Below are 25766 nucleotides of genomic sequence, written 5' to 3'. Positions count from 1 at the left end.
TTGGCCCTACCTCCTCTCCTACTCTTCTGTGAACTCATCTTTTGCTGTTCTTCCCCTTGCTTACTAAATCTTCCAGCCACATTGGCTTCTTTGCTGTTCTTTGAACACACAAGACATTTTCCCACCTTAGGGGCTTTGCACTTGCTGGAATATTCTTCCTTACTTTCTGTTGAGTCTTTACTCAGAAGTTGCCCTCTCAGAAAGGACTTTCCTGGCCATCCTATGTAATCCCCTTCCCTGATTTATTATTTTTCCTTAGCACTTATCAATATCTAATAGAACTATATATTTTAACTTATTTATATTGCTAATTATCTACATTCCCCAGAATTTAAGCTGGACAGGATTTTTTGGTCCAATACTATACCCCCAATGTCTACATTAGTGCTTTACTTACAGTAAGCATTCAATATTTGTTGAAGAAATGAATCACACATAACTCATTCCACCAAAATGAAATAAAATTATTAGTTTGTTCAAGGCAGCATGCTAAAAATTTATTTCACAGGAAATGTGAAGTAATTTTAAGAACTTTTGCTTAAATTTTAGCAAATATTAGGTGAGTTTAAGTAAATAAGCACTCATACATGGCTAGTTGGTGTTTAACTTGGTCCACCATTCTGGAGGACTGTGTGTGTAATAACAATTGTTAAGTCTATAAAAATGAACAAATCTTAGGAGTCCTGCTTCTTGGAATTTATTCTGCTAAAATGAATAACTACAGAGTTTTCTTGGTACAGCATGTTTATTTCAGAATTCTTTCATAGAACTGAAAACTCGGTAAATGTACAAAAATGAGAGTGATTTGATAAACTATGGTATAAAGTTAAACAGTGGACTACTGTGTAGCCATTAAAAACTTGCGTTGTAGATTAATTTGTAATATAAAAGTGTTTGCTATATATTAAGTAAAAATAGGTTACAAAATAGTACATGTATTTTTATTCTACCCCCTACTGACTCTCTTTTAAAGTATAAATACATAGAAAAATATCTGGAAGTACCATGGAATTATTGATTGTTATTTCTGGGTTGTGAGATGGTTTGTTTAAGGCAATGTTTTTCCCCTATGCTTATCTATTTTATCAAAATTTTTTCAATGAAGAGCTAATATTAAGTAGCATACTCTCCTAGGGTTTTCTTGCTGTCCTTCTTGCTTTATTTTTCTTCATAGTAGTTGTCACTCTCTAACTTCTGTACTTTTTACTTATATTTTATTGTCTGTCTACCACCACCCCCACTAGACAGAAAGCTTATTATGGGCAGGGACTTTGTTTTGTTCACTGTTGTATCCCAGGATCCTAGGAAAATGGCTGGCATATAGTATGTGCTCCATAAATATGTGTTGAATAAATAAATAAATGTATTGTTCTTGTTATAGGGAATAAAGTTATGGTAAGTAACATTTTGAAAAAGTGTCACTGGAAAAAAGTGCATGTAAGATACACGTCACATTATATAACATACAATTTTAATATCAGAAGGAATTTATAACAAATAACTAAAAAGTTTTCATGAGATTTTTTTCCCCTTATTTTTTTCAAGGTTTCTAAATATTCTTTACAGAAGAAAGTGAGTGAAATGGTAAGGAAATTTCAAAATATACACCCACCCCAGATTAGTACATAATGTGCCCAGTATTTTTGTCAATATTAATGTGACATTTATTGTAAAAAAAAGTTGAAACTGGATATTAATATCCCCTTTAAAGGACTGAATTACAATTTCAGATATAGCTTAAATGAATTTATTTCATAAATTTATTTCCAGATAGTATTTACATGTTATAAAATAAATTTAACACAGTTCCCAAATTATTGGTAGAGATCTTATATGAAAATTGAACAACAAAGAAGTGAAAACAACAGAATTCTGAAACCCCTTACTTTAATGATATCTTTTCTAGGTATTTGTGTAAACACGTAGTTATTACTTTTAGCCTGAAAAATTGAAATAATACGAAGTAGCATTTGAATACTACACTTGGGATATGGTACTCATCCTTTATCATTCAACAAGTGTTAATTTGTTGTGCATTCTTCTTCTGTAGTATATTAAAATTAATATTTACATTTTTACAGCATAACATTTTATGAAATATTTACTTTGATATTCTATCTTTCTATCCCTGTTTGATTCAGAAGAATTTTTTTCTCTGTATTTTTTTTTTTTTTTAATTTTTAAATAATTCTTTATTTTATTTATTTATTTTTGGCTGTGTTTGGTCTTCGTTTCTGTGCGAGGGCTTTCTCTAGTTGCGGCAAGCGGGGGCCACTCTTCATCGCGGTGCGTGGGCCTCTCACTATCACGGCCTTTCTTGTTGCGGAGCACAGGCTCCAGACGCGCAGGCTCAGTAGTTGTGGCTCACGGGCCTAGTTGCTCCACGGCATGTGGGATCTTCCCAGACCAGGGCTCGAACCCGTGTCCCCTGCATTGGCAGGCAGATTCTCAACCACTGTGCCACCAGGGAAGCCCCTCTCTGTATTTTTGATTGAGCAAAATTCTCCCATATCCACTTATATCTTCAGAGGGCTTATTGGGTAGGTTTATGCTATTTCGTTCTTCCTTCTTTGGAGCAGACTGTAAGGCAAGTAAAAATAATTTTTGAGTAAGGTTTATGTATTATATCTATGAGAAGTAAGAAATGAGAGATCATTCCTTATGATGTTAAATACAAAAATATAGAGTTAAGTATTTTGGTTCTTGAAATGTTTTGGTGTGTTAGAAAATAAAAGAGCCATAGAAAGATTGCTAAGCTTGATTGAATAAAAGATGTGAAAATTCTGTCACTGTTCAACTGGAAAGACTACAGATAATATTGTCAGACTATTTTAAACTATGATTTTAATTAAGGAGCTGAAAAACTAGATTCTGGTTTAGCTTTAAGTACCATGACATTTGTACTGAAAATCATCTTTAACGCTACAGTGGTTTTACACAAAATATAGTGAAATTGAATAATGTACCCTCTGACCTGGGAGATAAGGCTACAAGTTAAAGATCAAAGGCAACATAAAATGTGTTTTATTTTATTCCAGTTTAAAATTTCATCAAACAGATACTTATAATCTTAAAAAAACATGGAAACATGCAATACACTTTTGATAGTTTTTGGTCACTTTTGAGCATTTTGTTAATGTGAATTTAAGACTCTTAAGAACCTACTAAAATTTGAATTATACTTATATTTTTTCTGACAGTTCAAAGCATTAAATAAATCACTTTGCATTAAAATAATTTTATATATTGATAAATACACAATATTTCATGCCAATTTTGGCAGAATATTATGTATATTTTAGATGATGGATTTAAAAGTTAAAAATAAACCTTTTTCTAAACATTCTTACGTTATTCTTTTTACATTATTCTTATATAATTCAGGTGACCTTTTCTTTATTCAAAGTACTAAACAGTATTCAGTAATCCAGTTAATTTTATTCAAATCAGCACATTATCCTTTTATATTGATATTATTTGACTATGTGCAAGACATGAAACAAGATGCTCACTTGTGCCAAGGCAGGACTTTGGGGAGCAATTGATAAGTGTCCCAAAAGAAATAATTTTAAAAATAGTATTAAGACACTTATAAAGAAGTTCATGATTTCCTATAGGCAAGCTCTTAACTACTAGTAACTTTCTGTCTTGTGGGAATTCAATAAGGTGATTTTCATGTAGAGGTGGTATGTCTCTAGATACATTAACACAATTATGAATGGAAAGATTCATCTATCTCTAAAAGTACCCAAATCTTCTCTTGAACAAATGATCACATTGATCATTACCAATAAAATGAATGCAACTAAATATGATAAAAATAAACTATAGAACATCAAATTAATTGATTTGGTCATTGATGAAAATCTTTCCTGCTGTGTTCCCATAATTACTGTATAGGTGACTATGTTGTGTAACTGAGTTGCCAATAGAGCTTAACGAACAAAATAAAAATTTATCCAACCATCTCTTAGTTATAGTTTATATCTTTTTTGTATATCACTTTCCTCTAAAGAAAAGACTTATAAGAAGGATTTATTTTGTCTTTATTAAATTAAAACAATTTTTCAGTATTGAAGGTTTTGATGAGATTTGGAATTACCACATATTTTCTTTCAGAGTAGAATGTTTTTAGACTAAAGACTTGTCTGGAAGTAATCTTCATGATTATAATAATTATATACATCTGTACACATAAAATATGTAACTTTAGTTTTTTTAAGTAGTATATACCTAATGTTGTGACTAAAAAGGTGAAAGTATCAATATCCTAAGAAAGATGCCATGGGTTTTTAAAAAGTGAGTTTTATAACCCATTGATTTATTTTGGGTTTATATTGAAGAAATTAAAAGGTAAGTTGCAAAAATAGAAATGAGGAATATATGAAGTTTGTTTTTGGGTTTTGAATCTTTTCCTCTACAATTTACTTATAACAAACTAATTGTTTTAAGGGAAGTTAATTTTATCTCCAAAAGTTTTCAAATCAGTCTCTATAAGGAAATAAGGAATGAGGGAAATGAGCAGCTATGGCTTTTATTAGTAAGTATAGTCCTAAAAAGTTGGGTGTAAATATTATTTTTAAATTATTCCTATTTTAAATGCCTTAAGAGGCTCTTACGTAAACTTTTAGACCACACACACACACACACACACACACACACACACTTGTAATTATGCATGTGCTGTCTTTCTCTAATCTTGATTTTCAAAGATTAAAATTGTTTAAAATGAGGTACATATGTGTTTGGAAAGCAGGGAATCCTGATATTATTTTCTTGTTGACAGTCTTTGCATTTAGTAGTAAAAGTGTATGAAAGAGAAAATAACTTGACCCAATTCAGAGAGGTAAAAAGAACAAAAACACTACATACTTAGCCATTTCTTAGTCATTGCAATAAAATAATCTTTATTATGCTATAGTATGTAATGTTAAAGTTATAATAACACCATCAATTTAGTTGTATTATTCTTTATAATGTTCTTAGCTTTCTCAGGCAGGTGTTACCAATCTGCTTTTTGTTGTTGCTTCCCAAAGAATGTAAACTATTTGCTGACAGTCATGCAGTTAGTGGCAAGCTGCCCTCTTCATCTCATTATCAAAACTAAATCAGGGCAGCCAAGTAGGTTCATATGTGAACAGTTGCATATAGGCCTGTATGAGCTAATGAGCTATAGGTGCCCATTGTGATTTAAACATCTTTATAGCATTTATCATGGCCATTGAATAGACTAATGTATTTGAAAATCAGAATTGTATCATGCAAACAAATGAAACTGCATTTTAATTCAACTTTGGTTTCAAGCAAAGTATGTTGGGGTAGAGTATGTTACAAACTAATCTAATGTGTACAGAGCTCTGTGTATGTAGAGAATACATATGAACTCACTTTGATCTTTGCTGCATTTTTACTTACCGGGATTAGTTAACCTTTGCAGGCATTGACAGTATTAATGTGTATTAATATGTAGTGGATGGTATTCTCATAAAGGCTATCTAAAAATTGATTTGACTTGAAAAATTGAAAGAATTCCTTGAATTGAAAAAAATGCCTTTAGACCAATTTTTAGTGAAATTGTATTGGGTTTCTACACATCTCCTGAAAGGAGTATAATTCTCTAGAGAATTAAGTGGTATTTTAGAGGAACAGAATATGGGTCATTATTGTTCATTGTTTAGTTATTGATAATAGTGACTACCCAGGTAAGCATAAGATCTCAGGGGTAAGTGCACTTGTCAACTTGTTTGAATTTATAACTACTGCATGCTTAATTCAAATGACTAAGTAGTGAATTTGAAAAGCCCATAGAAGTGCATGAGAAAAATTTAGCTCATCTTTCATAACCATTGCCAGTGTACTTATCACTTTGCTTAAAATTGTTTAAAAAAATCTTTGAAAAAGTTAAGATTTTCACCAGATTTGCCAAGTTAATATAGTTAGGTACAACTTAAATTATGTGTGTTCCTTATTAATATTTGAGAGGGCTATTCTTAGTCCAAATAAAACTTCATTAGGCTATTGAAGGCACTTTTATCATTTAAGGAATAGTAATAACAAAACATTATATTGTACTTGCTATGTGACAGGCTCTGTTCTTAGTGCTCTGTAGGCATTAATTTGTCTTATCTTCACAACAACCCTATGAGGGAGATGCTGTTATAATCTCTATTTTAAAGACAGGGTAGATAATTTTCCCGAGGTCACACAGCAACTAAATTACAGAGGCAAGATTTAAACACAGGCAGAATAGCTTTTGACCACTCTACTATACTGCCTGTACTTTGGTGTTAAGCAGTACAAAATGGCTCTGGTTAACTTATGCAAAAGGAAATTTAGTGGAGACACTTGCAATCAATCAGAGAGTCAAGAATGGTTTTGAAAATGAACAGGGACTAGGTTAATTCCAGGGTTTGAGAAGCAGGATGTAGGAACCCAGGACAGAGGAGGTCTCATATCAGTCTGGATAGGATCACCACTGAACTTCTTTAGCTTTATAATCTCTTTTGCTCAAGATTCAAATCCCAAGAATGTAGAAATCAATTGGTTTATTTGGAGTAATATGCCCTATACTTGACTAGGGGAGAATAGGACCCCTGAATTTGGTCTACTAGATTGTAATGAAGAAGTATTTCAAGGAAATACTTGAAACTGTGTTGCTTTTGGGTAAGAGAAATAGACCCTGTCCAGGCAAATCTAACAAACTGCCACTGTCAGAACTCTATGAGACAACAGTTCATTCAGAAAGTAATTACTGAGTGCCTATTGATGGGCCTACACTGTTCTTTGTTTATCATCTCTCAGTAGAAACTGAAGTGTGTGGCAGAAATGAATGAAAGTTGTGAAATCAATCAATGATTCTGCTAATGCCAAAATAAAAACTTTCGAAGAGTGTTATTGATTCTGTTAACATAATATTTCTTTTAAAAATTTTAAGTCATTTTTCTAAGTATGGTAAAACAAGCTCCTTTAGCTGAAAACAGTGAAGGCCCATATTATATATAGGGTCCAATTTTTACCAACTGTGTCTCCTAGCTTAAGTAAACTTTCTGCTATACTATATTGTCTCCCTATCACTGATATATATTGTTCTCATTGTTCCAGTTTTTAATGCAGTGAGAAGGTGCTATATTCATTAATATTAATCTCAGAAAATTTATCTGAGTTTTGATAATGTACATTATGATTATGCCAGCATTTAGAGAAAAAAATTATTTCCTAAATTATCAGGAGTATTGCTTTAATAATATTCCCCTCACTTTGCTTAGTGCTGTACTGGACTAATTAACTTTTCGGTAAATAAAGCAACCAATTGATTTTGAAAAAGAAATTATAAACAAGGAAAATATAACCTTAAGTGACTATTTTGTTACAGGAAAAAAAAAAAATGCTTTAATTTTACCTAGATTTAGAACCTAACTAATATTTCCTCCCTAAGGTGTACTCAGAGAGTACTTTTTCATGACATACTTATGTTAATAACAACAGTTATTAAAAACAATAAATTGTTATGTATGTTTAATAAATATGTGTGTGTATATATATGTATGTATGTATATATATATATATAACATTTAAAATAACTCTTCAAAATAGGAACAAAAAGTCCAGTTACATTTTCTGGCTAAAGAAGATCATCAGAAGCAACTGAATGAAATTGAGAAATACTATGCTACAATAACAGGTCAATTTGGATTGGTAAAAGAGAATCATGAAAAGTTAGAACAAAATGGTAGGTGCTATCTTATTTAAACTTAACATATTTAAGAGGAAATGTTTGCTGTGACAAAGTGAGAGAGTGGCATGGACATATATACACTACCAAACGTAAAATAGATAGCTAGTGGGAAGCAACCGCATAGCACAGGAAGATCAGCTCGGTGCTTTATGACCACCTAGAGGGGTGGGATGGGGGGGTGGGATAGGGAGGGTGGGAGGGAGGGACATGCAAGAGGGAAGAGATATGGGAACATATGTATATGTATAACTGATTCACTTTGTTATAAAGCAGAAACTAACATACCATTGTAAAGCAATTATACTCCAATAAATAAAAAAAAAGAGGAAATGTTTAAATGGACTTATTTATAATGAATAAATTGAACTTATCTGATACTGGTAATAGTAAATGGCAGTTTAATTAATATTATTAAATTCAGTAATAATTATATATATTGCATTGAGGCTATTTTCCTTGTCCATGTTACTAATATTTCCTTAAAATGTACAATGAATATAATGTTTTCCTAAGTGTCTTTCATGTTACAGTACAGGAAGCAATACAGTTAAACAAAAGACTTTCAGCTTTAAATAAAAAACAAGAATCTGAAATATGCAGTTTAAAGAAGGTATGATTGATATGGTTTATTGTATTATATAAAACTAATTAGTTTTATGAAATAATACCAGAAAAGTTGGGTGGGTTTTTTTTGTATAAAGATAAATGAAATGTTTTAAATACAGATTTATAAACTTTGAGTTATGATTTCAATAAATGCAATGAATGAATTTGTTCTAACCCATTCAAAATATTGTTTCTTTGACTTGTGACCAGTGGCATGCATTTTTATGGTGATATGAATAACCAATAAACATTCAGTATATGTTAATCTCATTAGCATCATTCATTCATTCATTCATTCAACTTTTGAGTGGCTCTGTGTGCCAGGTACTATATGGCACTTAGGGTGCAGGTATGAAGAAAATGAAACATGTTCCTGCTTTTTTGAGTTATAGTCCAATGGAGGAGTTACATATAAAACCGTCACACAGATCAAATAATTTAAAACTGTTATAAGTGATATGAAGAAAAAGTAGAGGATGTGATGACATTATCATAGGTGATTTCATTACATTGGGGGTAATGTGGTGGGGGAGGGAAGAGGATGATGTTTCAGGCAAGGGAACAGCAAAAGCCTTGAGACAGGAAAGAGTTTAGTATATTTGAGGAGCAAGAAAAAGTCTGGTATGGCTGGAGCATTTTGAGTGAAGGAGTGCATTGGATATTTATTGGTAGCTTACTGAGCATCAATATCCCCTTTCTCCTTCCTAAACTTATCCAGATTTTTGTTTTGATGCCTCCAGCTTTAGAGAGGAGCCCTAAATTGGCAGAAGGCCATAAACATATTTCATTACTGTAGCCACAGTCTTTGGCTCAGGAGTGGATAAATGACCTTACCCAGTGGTTATAAACCAGGAAGAATGTAACTCCTACTGGGGCTGACAGTCATCCTACAATCATGAGAAGCTACAAAGGAGGAACTTGAAATGTGGATGCCAAATTGCTGTGATGTAAAGAAACCTGTTCTTTGATGACATTTTTGAGTTCCTGAATGGACCAACCCTGCGCTTGCCCTACCTCTAGACTTTCCAGTTATGTGAGCCAGTAAATCCCCATTATTATTTAAGCCAGTTTCCTTAGGGCCAGTTTAATTTTCCATTATTTGCAACTAAAAATATCCCCACTGATAACAGGGGAGAACGGTATGAGAGCAAGGTGAAGTAGGCAAAGCCTTGTTCTTTCTACAGAGAATGACTTACTTCCTTTTCCTAATCTTTTCAAAGCCCCAACTGAAATAATACCACTTTGGACCACCTCCTTATCCCTGAGAGAATTAAGTACCTATCTTTACTGACACTGAATAAATGCTTTGAAACAACATTTACTGAGTGGCACTTAAATATCTTTGATTTTCTAAAGTTTGAATATGATATGCCTGGGTTTCATTTTTTTAGTCACTTTTTCTTCTTGATGTTCTCTGAGCTTCTTGGATTGTGGTTTGGTGTCTGACATTAATTTGGGGAAAGTCTCAGTCATCAGTGCTTCAAATATTGCTTCTTTTTCTTTCTTTCTTCTCCTTCTGGTACTCCCATCATGTATATGTTACAATTTGCATATGTTACATTAGCTGACCCTCAGGTGATGGATAGTCTCTTACGCTTTTTTCAGTCTTTACTCTTTGTTTTCAGTTTTGAAATTTCTGTTGTCATATTCTTAAGCTCAGAGATTATTTACTCAGCCTTGTCCAGTCTACTACTGAGACCATCAAAGTCATTCTTCGTTTCTGTTGCAGTGTTTTTGATCTGAAGCATTTCATTTTTATTCTTTTTTAGAATTTCCATCTCTCCATTTACATTATCCATCTGTTCTCCCATGTTTTGTCTGTTTTTTTCCATTAAAGCTTTTAGCATATTAATCATAGTTTTAAAAAATTTCGGGTCTGATAGTTTTAATATTCCTGCCATATCTGACTCTGGTTCTGAGGCTTGTTCAGTCTCTTCAAACTGTGTCTTTTGCCTTTTAGTATGCCTTGTAATTTATTTGTTGGAAGGCAGACATGATATACTGGGTGAAAGAAACTGCAGTCAATAGGCGCATAGTAATGTAGTGGTAAGGTAGGGGGATGGGTGTCTGATGATTAGACGAGCCTGTTGCCCCTGGACTGTGAATTTCACCAGTGCTTCTCAGTCCCTGCCCACCCACCCCGTGTGGCACAAGGATGGTTGGAGGGGGCTAGAGTTGGGTATTAACCTTCCCTCAGGTAGTTTAAACTCAGGTCAAATAGTTTCTCCTGAGGGCAGGACTTGTTGATAAGAAAAAAATGAGTTGGTGTATTTCAAAAGTTGGTGTATTACTTTTTCTCTCCTTTTCCTCCTGCTTTTAGCAGGAGGGAATTTTCTCTGATATTCACTATGAGAGGACCTGGAGGTAAAATTTCACAAAAGTTTGACCCCCATGACTGTGTCCCGCTGAATTTTTTAACTCTGAATTGTCCACTCTGAGCCTCTGGGAATTAGTCAATTACAGTTCAGTTTTTCCTACCCTGGCATTGGTTCCTGTGGAGGTTTCTGTTTCTGATTCTCTGTATTTACCTGTCCATCTCTCCAATTTTTGAGGCAGCAATTTGCCTTATGACCTCATTTGTCTAGCAGATGTAAGAGGAGTTGTTGATTTTCAGTTTGTTCAGCTTTTTACTTGTGGTAGGATCAAGTGGAAACTTCTAACTAAGCTCATTACATGCTGGACCAGAAACCAGAAGACCCTCTGTTTTTATATTTAACTATAATTTTACAAAAATTAAAAATTTATTAAGACAACTTATTATTTACAGAGACACAGGCTTAAGTTTTGAAGAGGAGTGTTTGTGCTACCAGATGAATGACATATACTTTAATATATAATTCAAGAAATCAGGAAATTTTACTACTTTATCTTTTAGTACCATTTCAAGGAAAGCAGGACCACGTGGGCTAAAAATTGACGTGACTTCTAAATGCTAAGCCAGAGTTCAAAGACCATTAATATTTGTAACTCTGTTATATCTAGGTCTTGTTCTTATAACTGCCAATGAATTGGTTTCATATTCCTTGGACTCTCTCCTTGTACCTGAGGGATCAGAAAGTAAGAGCATAGGGGTAGCCCAGTACAGAATATTAGAATGGTAATAAGTGTATGACCCTAGCCCTTAAAAGTCTTCTGTCTATCTAGCAAACTACCTAAGAGGACAGTTTTTTTAAAAATATTTATTTATTTATTTATTTGGCTGCATCGGGTCTTAGTCGCAGTGTGCGGGATCTTTGTTGTGGCATGTGGGATCTTTCGTTGTGACGCGTGGGCTCTTTGTTGCGACGCACGGGCTTCTCTCTAATTGGCGTGCAGGCTCTCTAGTTGTGGTGCGCGGGCTCTAGAGCACGCGGGCTTAGTTGCCCCCTGGCATGTGGGATCTTAGTTCCCTGACCAGGGATCGAACCCGCGTCCCCTGCATTGGAAGGTGGATTCTTAACCAGTGGACCACCAGGGAAGTCCCAAGAGGACAATTTATATGTAAAGAATATTTCTTTTCAGTCATATTTAAGAATATTAAAGATGGCTCTTACAATATAAGGAGAAAAAGCTGTAATTTGAAAATTTTGTCTGTCATTGCAAATCAGAATTGTTAAATGGACCATTCATTTTTATCAATATAAACTTTGAAAGCAAATATAAATAAATGATACTGACTGAGTAGTTGTGAATCAGCACATTTTCAGTGATATCTCTTTGGTTTATTTTTTGTTTAATATTGTTATCAATGTCTTAAGTGGTTAGATCATTAATTTGATGATTATATTAAAATAGTCATATGTGCCTTTATTCAGTTAGTTTTTGCATTATTATGAAAATATTATACCTCATAAATTTCTCTATTAAATTATGTATTTTTTTCATTAAATAAGGACAAATGTTGCATTGAAACGTAATAAACTATTGTATTTCTGATGTGTAGTTTAAGACTGACCTGTAGTTGGAGATGAGGCTCATGTAAATCCATGGAGCGTTTCCCTTGCTGGATTTTTGTGAAAGGATTAAAGAATGTCTCTGTACACAAGTGGAATAGTGTTGCTCATGAGCACACTTGCCCCTTTTCACAGGTCTTGCAGCCTTGGCCAGGGCTGCCTAAATGTACTGAGGTGTCATGTGATGGTGGCCTCTGTCTCTATAGAAAGCATTAAGTCAGTAATCATGCTGCTAAATAGTTCTTGGAAGAGAGACTGTAGAGAAGGATAAGGTGAGAGAATGTTATTACCTTTGAGAGTTCCAAGTTCGAGAAGCCGAAAGGGTAAGAATTTACAAATATATTTTAACAGATAGTTTTTAATGTTTCAGACATTCTAGGTACAATAATTTTGTAGTTTTTAGTGTAGCCTTAATTTTTAACTTTAAGAAAAGTGTTTTCTGTTTTGATTTTCTTTTTCAGAGGCTAATCAAGCCTAGTAACATTGTTTTCCATTACTCATTTAACACTTTTAATCATTAATTTTTCCAAAGATAACTTTTATTTTTCTTTTATGCTGTTCTATGATTATGTCCAGGACAGTTAAGTTACTGGTTTGTGATAAGATGGAATTCTTTTTTTTTTCTCTTTTTCCTTTTGTGGAGCAAAGTTAAACAGACCAAACTTACTTGTTAGATAAAACTGAGTATTACAGTTCTGAATGCTGGGTTCACCATTATGGCAATCATGAAGAATTCCTGATACTATCTGTGAGCAGCATTCATAACCTCTGCTATTTGTCTGAGTAAACGTCAGAGGACTCAAGGAGATAGTGATATTTAACAGACTACCTCATACCAGAAGAGGAAGGGTAAAGGAGAAAAGGGCTTGATATTTATGACTCTAGGAACTATAAGTTGTAATTTAATGAGATCAAAGCATGTGCTGCATGCTTATTTGCTGCACTAACAGCTTTGAATAAAATGGTTAGAAAACAGACAATGTACTAAAAGTTCAGGATATTTAAAAGCTATAAGAGCTATAAAATCAAAAACATATTTTCAGTCGAAAATCATTTTGTGAAGGTCTCTGCTTTTAACTTAATATGCTCTTAAGATTACATAATATATAAGAGAAAAAGAAAGACATAAGAAATGATTAGTTTTTACTTTCGTCAGCCACATACTGGGTTTTTGCCCCTTGCCACTCCCTTCCCACTTCCCTGTTGTTTCATAACAGTTATTGTAATAGGAATTGATGTATTTTAGAGTATCTTCTATAAAACTTAGCTGATTACAACAGCTCCATGCTTTCAGTTGTGGAAAAATGTATTGACAGAAAGACATAAGACATTTGTTGCACTTTGTAACCTAGACAGAAGAAAAACTTTTAGAAAACCAATCCTTTTTTTAATTCAGAGAATTGTAAGCTACTTTAAGTTTTAGCCATACACCTCAGTTTAATTATATTTTTATCAATAGGACATTGTATCTTAGGAGTGAATCTAGAACAGATTACTATTTTAAAACAAGCCATCTAACTAATTTCTAAGTTGTTTACTTTATACAGGTGTATCTTGCTCCAGGAAAACCCAATATAAAAAAATTTAAAATTCAGAAAAATTGTTGCAAGTTTTCTTTTAAAAATTACCAGTTTAGTGCACAAAAAAGCAGCTTGAAAGCAAGGTTTTAGAACACCATGTGCAAAGCAAAGAAAGATGTACATTATTTTAAACCTAATATCATTGGTGTCTTTTAAAAAAATCAGTTTAGCATAAAAGATTTTTTATTACTCAGGTGGTGTTTGACTAAATAACAAGTAACAACACAAATATTAGTCAAACATCCTGAAAATCTGAGTTGAGATTAAAACTTTGAGGTACTCCAACGGATATTTTTCCTTTGAACTAATCTCCTAAATTTTTAAAAACTTAAATTAATTGCTGAAATGACTGTCTTTATTCTTGTATCCTTCAGTGTGCATAGTCAATTTAACTATCATCCTGTTTTTGAATGTTTATCCAGGGTGGATATAATAAGATCAATAAATTCTTTTATTCAGAAAGTTTGTTGAGTCAATGACCATATGGCTTATGAACTAGAATGTTTTATTATATTGTCTTATGTCTGTAATTGTTGTTTTCTAGAATATTCTTGGATCTGAATTTGTAATGCAGAATTAACCCATTTTAATCTCACAAGTTTAGGGCTGTTGATTAAGACAAGTCAAGGTTCTAGCCCCAAAATATGCTGTTCTTTTAAAGTTAGCATAATGTTAGTGACTCACCACCTACTAAGCTTTATTTTTTTATTATCGGTAAGAAAATTGTAGTGGTCTGTTCACATTTAAATGAGGAACATCTATTTGTAACATGGTGGTCTACAGGGTTGTGGTTGTTACCTTGATCAGAGGAAGCCATCTGGTTCAGTCAGTGATTAAACCCCCAGCACTGTACTTTCCTATATGCTATACAATATATTTAGCACTATAACGTCTACCACTTTCTATACAATTTTACAAATTGACTATGAACTATCGTGTCATTAACAATAGTCTTATTTGGCTGACATTGACTGCTGTCACCAAGTATTTTTATTGCCATTTGCTTTATCCTGAATAAATCAACTTTGATTTCATCAAATCTTATTTTAGGCAAAGGTGTCAGATTTTTTTTTTTTTTATTTATGGCTGTGTTGGGTCTTCGTTTCTGTGCAAGGGCTTTCTCTAGTTGCGGCAAGTGGGGGCCACTCTTCATCGCGGTGCGCAGGCCTCTCACTGTCGCGGCCTCTCTTGTTGTGGAGCACAGGCTCCAGACGCGCAGGCTCAGCAATTGTGGCTCACGGGCCTAGTTGCTCCGCGGCATGTGGGATCTTCCCAGACCAGGGCTCGAACCCGTGTCCCCTTCATTGGCAGGCAGATTCTCAACCACTGCACCACCAGGGAAGCCCGGTGTCACATTTTTTAAATAGCATGTTCATCACTCTTTTCTTCTTATGTTCATTAAAATTTTTAGTTCTTCTTAGATCCCTGACTGTATTAAGGTGCTATGGGATAAGTATGAAACGTGGTTCTTTTCCTTGAGGAGTTCATAGTCTACAAAAAAACTTTTATTGTAATCAGTTATGAAATAATGAATCTTAATTCTTTAAATAAAGAATACTTAGTTATTCATAACACCATTACGACTTCAGACCACTTTATTCTAAAAGTAGAGAAAATAATCATAGAATCCCTTGAATTCACCTTAGTAGTAATAACAGGTAACAATGCCTAGAACATAGTAGATGCTCAACAAATACTTGTTGCATAAATTATTACATGCCAGGCACTTTGTTAGTTTTTAAAAAAATTATATCTCCATTTTACAGATGAGGAACTTGAGGCAGAATGCATTTAAGTAAGTTACCTAAAGTTACACAACAAGGAAAATTGAGGTTTGGAACCCAAACAAATTTGGCTCCAGAACCTGTGATCTTAACCATTCTACTGGTAACAGTAACAGTATAAGCAATTCATCCGCATAAGTTTCTTCTCTGCTTCATTCACCATTAGAAAACATATGTTTATTAAAAGGGGAAGTTGCTAATATTCATCCTCCTAAACTACTAGGTCCCCATAGACCTTGACTCTGCATATCTAGACTAGTATTTCCATTACCTTGAAACTCATCATTAAATACTGCTTCCTTTGGGCTCTGTCATTCAGCCCTTCTCCTTCTCCAACCAGAGCATCCTTTTCTATCACCTGTACCATTTACACACCCCACTCTGTTCTTAGATTGACCTCTAGTCTTTTAGTCTCCATTACTTCACCCAGTCCATTGGCCTATTCCTGCCTACACATAATTCCCTGCATAATATTTCTCATTTATTCTGTTTATTTTAACTCATACTTTACCTTTTTTCTCTAAAACTAAACCTTTCAACTATAGTCATCTGAAGGAGGTACATGACTTAGATCATACTAGTGTTGCTTTTCTCCTTATATTCTCATTTGCAATATGAATTTAATGATATCTGCCTTTCCTGTTTTATATATGTGTAAGAAATATAAAATAATATGTGGAAAAGCACTTCAGAAAGTTTAACATGCATAGAAATTTATGGAATTATTGTTACTTGCAAGTGAAATTAGGTTAAAATTAAGGCAAATTTTGATGGTGCAGTTTTTCTGCACCATAACTATAGGTGGGTTATATGCATAGGCTTTCAAGACAACTAAAACATTGCCTCATCTGATAAATTTTTTATCAGATAGGAAAGTCTGAAATTTCTTCCAACTCATTAATTGCTTTTTCCCCCTTCATGCTTGAATTATATTCTATTTCTACAATGACTAGTTCTCTGCCAACTATTTGTCTTCTTCAGATCCTCTCTAAATTTCATGGAATCATAAGGATCATCTGATCTACTGGTTTTTATCTTTCTTTGAGTTGTAGAACCTTCTGTTAAAGATGTGGAAGCTCAGTATTAAAACAAAGTAGAGCTACTTGTGCTTGAAGGGAGAGTTTTAGGAACACTGGAGCCATACAAGTTGGCTCTTTCTTCTCTATCAGCAGCTGTGGAGGGGCTCCATGGAACCTCTAGGACTTCTCAGAGCACAATTTAAAAACCGTTAACTGGATCCAACAGTTAGTTGAATTATTCAAAGTCAAGCATCTTGTAAAAAAGTCTCCATTTATCCTCACTTTGTACTGTATACTATTTGTAGTCAGTAATATTCTAAACAACCTATAAATTTTATAATGTTAGTTGAAATTCTTCATGTAGTGGATATTGTGATAATTCCTCAACATCTAGTGTACCTCATATGATCAGTCTGTCTCTAAGCCAATTAATATCATCTCCATTCCTTATGCCAGTATTTGGTTCAGGAATTAGCATGTGATCTAATTCTGGCTAGCAGGAGGTGGTTCAAAGAAAATTTTTCTTACTCTTTAGTAAGAGTTCCAGGAAGAGACAGTTGCTGTGGAATACCTAAATTACCTCTTGCTACAGAATATATTTCATTATTATTTAATGGTTTAAGTATGGCTTTCTGATAGTTATAACCAAAGCATCCTAACTTATACTGACAATTCATGCTTTTCATTACAGAATATTATATTTTGTACAAAATGATGTTTAAAATATAAAATGTATTAATTTTGAACATCTGTGTGATAGTTCACTTTTTTAGGGTCTTTGGGTACAAATAAATTCCTCCGGTTCGCAGATTATCTTTTTTTTTTCCGATTCCTCCAAAGCTGTATCATAACGTCTCTTTCTTTTCTTCATATTCTTTTTTTCAATTAGCTCATCCTCCTTAATTCCATCATTCACTTCATATAGATGACTTCATATCTATATTTCTAGCCTCACATTTCTTTTAATCTCCAGTTCTGTATTTTCAACTGCCTGCAGGTCATCGCCTTTTATGACTTACTGTAACTTCAGGGTCACCCATTGGATTGATTCTTTATTCTCCCCATCCTTCCTCCTCCCCCTGCCAAAAAAAAAAAAATCATACAACTCTCCTTTCAAAGGAAATCATCTTGCTCCCTATGACGGTGAACCATCACTGATACCTTGAAACTTCATTTGAGGGAATTCATCATATGTAACCTTTTATAATTTGAAAAATAATGAATGAACGATTTTTTTTAGAACAGTAACAGCCTATGGCTTAGGCTTAGTGATTTGTGCTTTTTGGCTTTCTTAAGAGTCAATCTCAGAATATTGTCCCTCTCTTATTTCTTGTCTTTAATAGATTTTTCATCTATTTCACCAGTGAAGCAGATTTTTCGTTTCCTTTCCATTTTCATGCATCTCTGTTTCACATTTCATGGTCTCTTATTTCTTCTAGCTTCATCTAAATGCTTTGAAATCATCTTTTTTCCTTCATTTCCTTTGTCTATTCAATTATATCTTCCTTTAGAATGTCTCATATTTTTCATTATCCATTTCTCAATGGTTTAGACATTCATCATCTCATGCCTGGATTAATAAAATAGCCTCGTAGCCAGTGTTCTGTTCTCCAGTTTTTATTCACTCTTTTTGCTGGACTAACTTTACTAAGTTACTAGTTTAATATTATTGCTTCTACGTGCCTGACACATGCTAGATACTTAGCATATGTAGAAGGAATGATAAATTGAATAGTTCTCCTTTGTCTACCAAATCAAGTCCAAAACTTTTTTTTCCAGCTTTATTGAGATATAATTGACATATAACACTGTTTAAGCTTAAGGTGTACAACATGTTGATTTAGTCCCAAACTTTTTTAATTGGCTTTCCAGAACTTCCATGGTCTGGTCCCATTTTACATCTTCAACATTGTTTCCTACTACTTCCTAATAAGCATCTTCCATTCTGTTTAATCCAAAATCTTTGTTGCCATTATCATAATTCTTAATTTTCCCTGTCTTTTTACCTTTTCTCTCCTCCATATTCCCTGCCCCAACTTGAAATGCCTTCTCTCAACTTACTTGTATTAAACAGGATTGAGGCAGGAAACAGATGGCACATTGGTATGGGAAATTGAGAAAAGTTTGATGAAAGAGCTATTTACAGAGTTGTAGGCAGAGTTAAGGGAAACCAACAAGGGATAGAAGGTAGACCTGATGGTGGCAAGGGAAGGAAGCAGATACTGGAACCTGGAGGGAGCTATAGGTAAAGCTGTAGAAGAAAGCTACAGTTCAGAAGCTGTGACCTTTGGTAAAGGTACAGAGCTATTGCCAATTTGTTGTCATGTAGGGAGGGAGCTGGGGAAACACCTCCATCTCTCTCTCTTCCCAGCATACTGATTTACTGATGCCTCCCAGAGATTGAACCCCACAAGCCAGAGGGAAGGGAGCTTGCTTGCTATATCCACAGATGCCACACCGGCCACAGAGAAAGTGGAGGGTGAATCAGGAGCGACAAATGAAGGATATCCAGTATACTACTCATTCTTCATCGCCTACCTCCTTCATTCAAACTTCTTTCATTATTCAGTACATGCTGATTGTTCTCTTTGTACATTATTTTGTCTGCCTGCTTTTCTGAGAATAAAGCCGTATCTCTTAACCCACGTGGTTACTTTAGCAGTCATTTTATGTAGTGCACATATCTAAAGGGAATATGTGAACTAAGACCAGTGAATCCATTCTCCTGGATTTTGGACTAGGGGTTAAAAGGTAATCAATCAGGCAAGTTTCCCTCTAGGTGGCTGAGGTTATAACATGTAGAACTCTGGAGGTATTGACAGCCCTGTTTTCTGCCATTCCTTTTTCAGCTTCCTTGATACCACATTCTCTTGGTTTTCTTTCTGCCTCAGTTGACTATATTTCTCAGCCTTCTGTATTAGCAGCTTCTTTAATCCATGAATCTTGGAGTTCTTTAAGACTCAGTCATTTGTCATCATCTTTCCTCTAACTAATAACTAAGTGACTGCACCTGTTTCCATAGCTTTACATACTATTTAAAAACTGATACATGAGAAATATGTGTTTGTTTTAGAAAAAAAGAGAAAACACCTAACAGCAAAATGAAGAAAATAAAAATTTCCTGTAATCTCACCACACTAATGAACCAACTTCGGTTCTTAAATACAACCTTTTAAAAATTGAAGTGTATTAATCAAGATTCTTAATTGTAAGATGATTTTTTTCAGCAAAGGAATTTGCATGTTGGTCATCTCAGACTTGGAAAACTGTCATAAACAAAAGAAGGTATATAACCAACTTCCACTACTAAGTTGTTGTACACTGCAGCTTGTACCATCACTGTTGACCATAGTAGATACTGCTGCTGCTACAGCAGTATCACTGTTGTCCATGGAAGGTTGAAGTTACTAGCACAGCCCCTGCTATGTACCAACAGAAAGGTTTGCAGCAGTTCTTTTTCTTGTGTTACTAGTTCCTGATCCAATATCCAAGACAGGTGCTTCTGATTAGCAGAGCCTGGTGTCATGCTTATAAAGCTAGTATTTGGCATTTCCGGCTTCTCTAGTGGGCCTTCAGAATTCAAAGGGAGTTCAGGTGCTGTGTAATCAGGAATGTGAAAATCACATCCTTGAGTATTTAATATAGTCTATACACAGAACAGCAGTACAGTGAAGTACACACCATTCAGAAGCTGGTGTTTCGGGATTTAAATGTGTTTGGATGTATCTGTTAAACTCAGTGGACATAAAACTTCACAGTGAAGACTTCTTTTGTATCCCCTTCAAGTCTATCCTCTACAATGATGCCAGAGTTATTTTTCTAAAATGCAAATCTTGTTATGTCATTCTCTTATTCAAAATCCTTCAGTGGTTAATTCCTCATTGTCTATAGGATAAAATTAAAACTCTTTAGCTTGGCCTACAAATCTTTCAATATTTGAATTTTGCCAAACTTCTAGTCACAACTACCAGTACTCTACTCCTCCCCCTTACCCATAACAAATTAGCTCCAACCATATCATATTAGTTCTGTTTCCCTGAAAACTATGCCCTTTCATGTTTCTGTACCTTTCTGAATCTTTTTGCCTGGAATATCTACTCATTTTTTTGTCCACTTCAAAAATTTATCTTTAGAGACTCAGTTCAAATACCACTTTCCTGTGTAATGCCTTCTCGATGCCCTCAACCAAACTGTTTCATTCTTTATACTTCTATACATTCCTTCCTGTATTATAGCACTCATCACGTTATAATTATTTCTTACATAAATTTTTCTTATTAGCTGCTAATAACTTGGGAATTGATAATCTTTTATATCATGTTTTTATCTTAAAAGATTTTTGTTGAATAAGTCATCAGTGAAAACACCCTGCTTCTGGTTGGTTAGTTCATTTAGTTAGTGTATTATTTTTAAGAACAAAGATCATGCATTCTATCTTTGTGTCATTGCGTTTGCCTATTCCGTAACTACAAATAGCATTGGCTAATTATCTTGCAAGGAAACTAGGGAAAAAGGACCTTGATGGGCAAGTAGTAGTATCTTAATATATGAAATATAGTAAATTATAGTGATAGGTTTAAAATGAACTTTAAAACTGTCAGAAAAGTGCCTTGCTTTGATGAAACATGTGTACTGAATTCTCTGTTTGATGTTTCTTATGTTAAGGAACTTAAAAAAGTAACCTCAGACTTGATAAAGACCAAGGTCACATGTCAACAACATAAGATGGGAGAAGAAAACATCAATTTAACAATTAAAGAACAAAAATTTCAAGAACTTCAAGAAAGACTCAAAATGGTATTTAATTAAATATGTTCATGTTTATAAAATGAACATTTTTGTAAAATTTATGAAAATTTATGAGATATATAAACAAGAAGATTATAATACAAAAACGTTCCTTCTTTGTAGAGTTAATATACATAGTAAAGATTTTACAAATTTTAAAAAAATTGCTAGATAATTTTTGGCATTATCAACAAAACTTTAGGATAATAAAATTTAGCTATAACCACTTTATTTTCACTTTAATATGGTATCAGGTAATCTTCTGGTATAATGGTATCCTCAGGAAAGCTTTTGGAGATGAGAAATTCTGTAGTTTCTAACATTAATGTTTATAAGTTTGCACCAGCCTGTACTGGGTATCTAACACCACCTTCAGTTCACTAGAGTCACTGCTTCAACAGTAAACAAACATTGGTTCTCTGGAGTAATAATAGGTCATCACACTCCCAAATTTGTTAAGCACTGGATTGAATGTATAATTTGCTGAATTTTGTATCATAACTTTAAAATTATTCACATTTTTTAGGAATTGGAATTAAATAAGAAGATTAATGAAGAGATTACCCATATTCAAGAAGAAAAACAGGCAAGCAATCATAAGATAATTTGGAAGCCAGTAAATATTTTAAAAACCAAATACAATGTGGGAAATAAACTAAGTTAAGTAACAAATGGAATCATGCCTAGGTCAATTCCTAGCACATAGTAAGCACTCAGTTGGTGTGTATTGAATGGATACATGTGTACCTTTTTTAACCAGGTCTCACCTATACTCCCATTAAAAAATAAATCAGAGGAGAAATGGGGAGATGTTCATCAAAAGGTACAAACTTCCAGTTGTAAGATGAGTTAGTTCTGGGGATGGAATGTATAGCATGATGACTTTAGTTAACAATACTGTATCATATATTTGAGAGTTGCTAAGAGAGTAGATTTTTTTTTTATGAGACTCCGAAAACATATTATTTTAAAAGTATTTATTTAGTTAGTTGAGGTGTAGTCGATTTACAATGTTATATTAGTTTCAAGTGTACAACATAGTGATTCAAAATTGTTATAGATTATACTCCATTTAAAGTTATTATAAAATATTGACTATATTCCCTGTGCTGTACAATATATCCTTGTAGCTTACTTATTTTATACGGAGAGTCTTAAATGTTCTCACCACATACAAAAAACTTGGTGATTATGTGTGGTGATAGAGATTTTAACCTTATTGTGTTAATTATATCACAATAAATATGTGTATCAAATCATCACGTTGTACACCGTAAGCTTACACGTTATATGGCAATTATATCTCAATAAAGCTGGAAAAAAATTACATTAAAATATTTTATAAATAAATAAGATAAAAAGAATAAAAATAAATTAGTTTTTTCCTTAGTTTGGACCACTAGCAGATAATTATTGAAATGTGTGTATGCTTAGAGCATGCATTTGCAGGACATTATACTCTCATTGGCATTTATTTGATATTTATACTTATTCTATTCTAAAAAAAGATATGTGAAAGAAAATTTCTCCTGCTTCTTTTTTTTCTCTTCTGCTTTTCCTCTGTTTGATTCTGAATGCATGCCATGCCATCCTAGCCCACCAGCAGTGATATATTTTAGTAGTGATAATATTTACCATTTGGGGGGAAAACCAACAAAAGTTTTAGTTTTGAATTCTTTACATTTTTCAGTAGTGTCACAGAATTCGTGGTCCATTTCAAAAACTTTGTTAATTATTTGAGGAACTCTTAGAAATAATACTTTGTAAGAAATCATGTAATACAAATTATGTTAAATATTAAATTAATAAAATATACCATTAGTTTATTTCAGTATATTGTTTATTATGGCATTGAAATTAAACTGAAAAGATAATAAGTTAAGAAACTAGAAAATATATTTTTAAGAATGAGTTTAGAAATATACCTACTGCCTTAAAACTTTTTCAATTAATATGTCATATTTATACTTTTTTATAGGGCATCATCATTTCTTTCCAACAATTGCAGCAGTTACTTCAGCAACAGACTCAAGCTAATACTAAAATGGAAGAAGAATTGAAGGTGCTAAAAGAAAATAATCAGGATATATATACATATCCTGATTTTATATATACATATTAGTATGTTTTCATCTAATGAGTTTTACCTGTTTAGTTGCATTCGTCTGTCCAACTTTATCTGAGATCATTTTGAATTTTAAGGGTAAAATATTGGCCTCCTTCATCAGCTTGTTATCAATGTCCAAAGTAATGAACATTTATTTTATTTTATTTATTTATTTTTTCCCCAGCATTTTTTTTTAAAGTATTTGTTTATTTATTTATTTATGGCTGTGTTGGGTCTTCGTTTCTGTGCGAGGGCTTTCTCTAGTTGCGGCAAGCGGGGGCCACTCTTCATCGCGGTGCGCGGGCCTCTTACTATCGCGGCCTCTCTTGTTGCGGAGCACAGGCTCCAGACGCGCAGGCTCAGTAATTGTGGCTTACGGGCCCAGCTGCTCCGCGGCACGTGGGATCTTCCCACACCAGGGCTCGAACCCATGTCCCCTGCATTGGCAGGCAGATTCTCAATCACTGCGCCACCAGGGAAGCCCCCCCAGCATTTTTTAATGAAAATTTTTGAACATACAGGAACGTTGAGAGAATTGTATCATAAATAATCATATACCTACCTCCTAGATTCTACAATTAATATTTTACCTATTTGCTTTATCATATGTTTCTCCACCCCTTTTTTATTATATGCATTTCAAAGTAAATTGCAGTCATCCGTACACTTCACCCTTAGCATATTACATCATGAGCATCATTAAATAGAGTTCAGTACTTGACAGATCTTTTGTTTGCTTTTTGAGGTAAAATTTATGAGCATGTTTTATTTTTTTATTTTTTTATTTTTTTAATTTTTAAAAAAATTATTTTAATTTATTATTTATTTATTATTTTTATTTTTGGCTGTGTTGGGTCTTCGTTTCTGTGTGAGGGCTTTCTCCAGTTGCGGCGAGCGGGGGCCACTCTTCATCGCAGTGCACGGGCCTCTCACTATCGCGGCCTCTCTTGTTGCGGAGCACAGGCTCCAGACGCTCAGGCTCAGTAGTTGTGGCTCACGGGCCCAGTTGCTCCGCGGCATGTGGGATCTTCCCAGACCAGGGCTCGAACCCGTGTCCCCTGCATTGGCAGGCAGATTCTCAACCACTGCGCCACCAGGGAAGCCCCGAGCATGTTTTATTTTAACATTTAAGTTGCTAGTTAAATGTTCAGTTTTATCAAGTAACTGATTTAATTTTGTAGCAGATTGGATGGGTTTGTGGTTTTTTTTCTGTGTCTTAGAATTGTGGCCAAGATCCAAAACTGAAAATAAAAGGTGACAAGTGTCACCACATTCTAGGAGAGGAATCCGTGACCTCACAGAAATGGAGGGAGGGCAGCTCCCTCTTCACAGGAACATGATAGAACTGGCCCTATTACCATAACAATCACCCCATCATCCTCTTCCCAGTATATATACGAAAATGATTGCGGAGGGGAAGAAGTTATGGCCACTGATGTTTTGGGAGTGAAGGTTCATTAAGAGAGATTTTTCTCTTACATCCCTAGTAGAGGGAGATGCACTTCCCCTCATGAATCTAAGTGAAGGAGTCTACAGGAAAATCGTAAAACTTGGGGTACAAAAAGGGGAAACTGCCATCTTGTTTTTTAGATGGATGCTTGAGATGCTATTGAAACCTGAAGGTCCACTGTGGTGTTGCCAGTAAAATGTGATAAGTTCATGTGGGAGAACTTGGCCTATGTTTCTTGAAGTGTGGAAGTGTATACCAAGAACTTATAGACTGATGCCCAGTGCTAGTCTAGAAATTTCAAGGAGGAAAGTGTTTGGAGTAATCTGTTCCAGTGGAGCTTGAAGTGTGTATTGTGCTTGTTCTAATGCTATATGGCCCTGGAAGCGTGCAGAATTGAGAACATGGTGGTTCTTTGGCTCCACGTGAAGGTATGTGGAGGTTAGTGGAAGAGCAGGAACTGCCAAGTGATGGGATGTCCAACTCAAGAGAAGGCGTTGGGGACATGTTCCACTGGGGTGGCCAGTGGAAAATATTTGTGTGCCTCTGAAGGGATTCTTGGTAATGAAGGGTGAAGCTGAACATTTCCCAAGAAAAGTACATTCACCTCCCACAAAAAGACCACTCTCAGCAGAGGCCTGGGCCAGCTTCATGGGAATGTAACCAGTACAGTTGCATAAAGCCCAGAGGAGCCTTGAGTTTCAGTTTTAATATTCTGTGGTCACTGTCTTAACATTTTTTTAAAAATTTATTTATTTATTTAATTTA

The 25766-nt window shown here is 34.1% G+C and overlaps 1 protein-coding gene across 1 annotated transcript in view; it reads left to right on the top strand.

The window, feature by feature from the left end:
• Window positions 1–25766, top strand: part of CCDC73 (coiled-coil domain containing 73) — a 145935-nt gene that overhangs the window by 81671 nt on the left and 38498 nt on the right. Inside the window, exons 7-12 of the mRNA XM_082410429.1 lie at window positions 1546–1584; window positions 7594–7729; window positions 8266–8345; window positions 21322–21453; window positions 21971–22030; window positions 23423–23506. Of these exons, the coding sequence (XP_082266555.1) occupies window positions 1546–1584; window positions 7594–7729; window positions 8266–8345; window positions 21322–21453; window positions 21971–22030; window positions 23423–23506 (531 nt within the window). The remainder of the gene's footprint in view (window positions 1–1545; window positions 1585–7593; window positions 7730–8265; window positions 8346–21321; window positions 21454–21970; window positions 22031–23422; window positions 23507–25766) is intronic.

Source organism: Balaenoptera physalus (assembly GCF_965194825.1).
Source record: "Balaenoptera physalus genome assembly, chromosome: 10".
In the NCBI taxonomy this organism is placed as follows: Eukaryota; Metazoa; Chordata; class Mammalia; order Artiodactyla; family Balaenopteridae; genus Balaenoptera; species Balaenoptera physalus.
The sequence above is the reverse complement of the archived record's forward strand: the minus strand, read 5'-3'. Positions and strand labels throughout refer to the sequence as shown.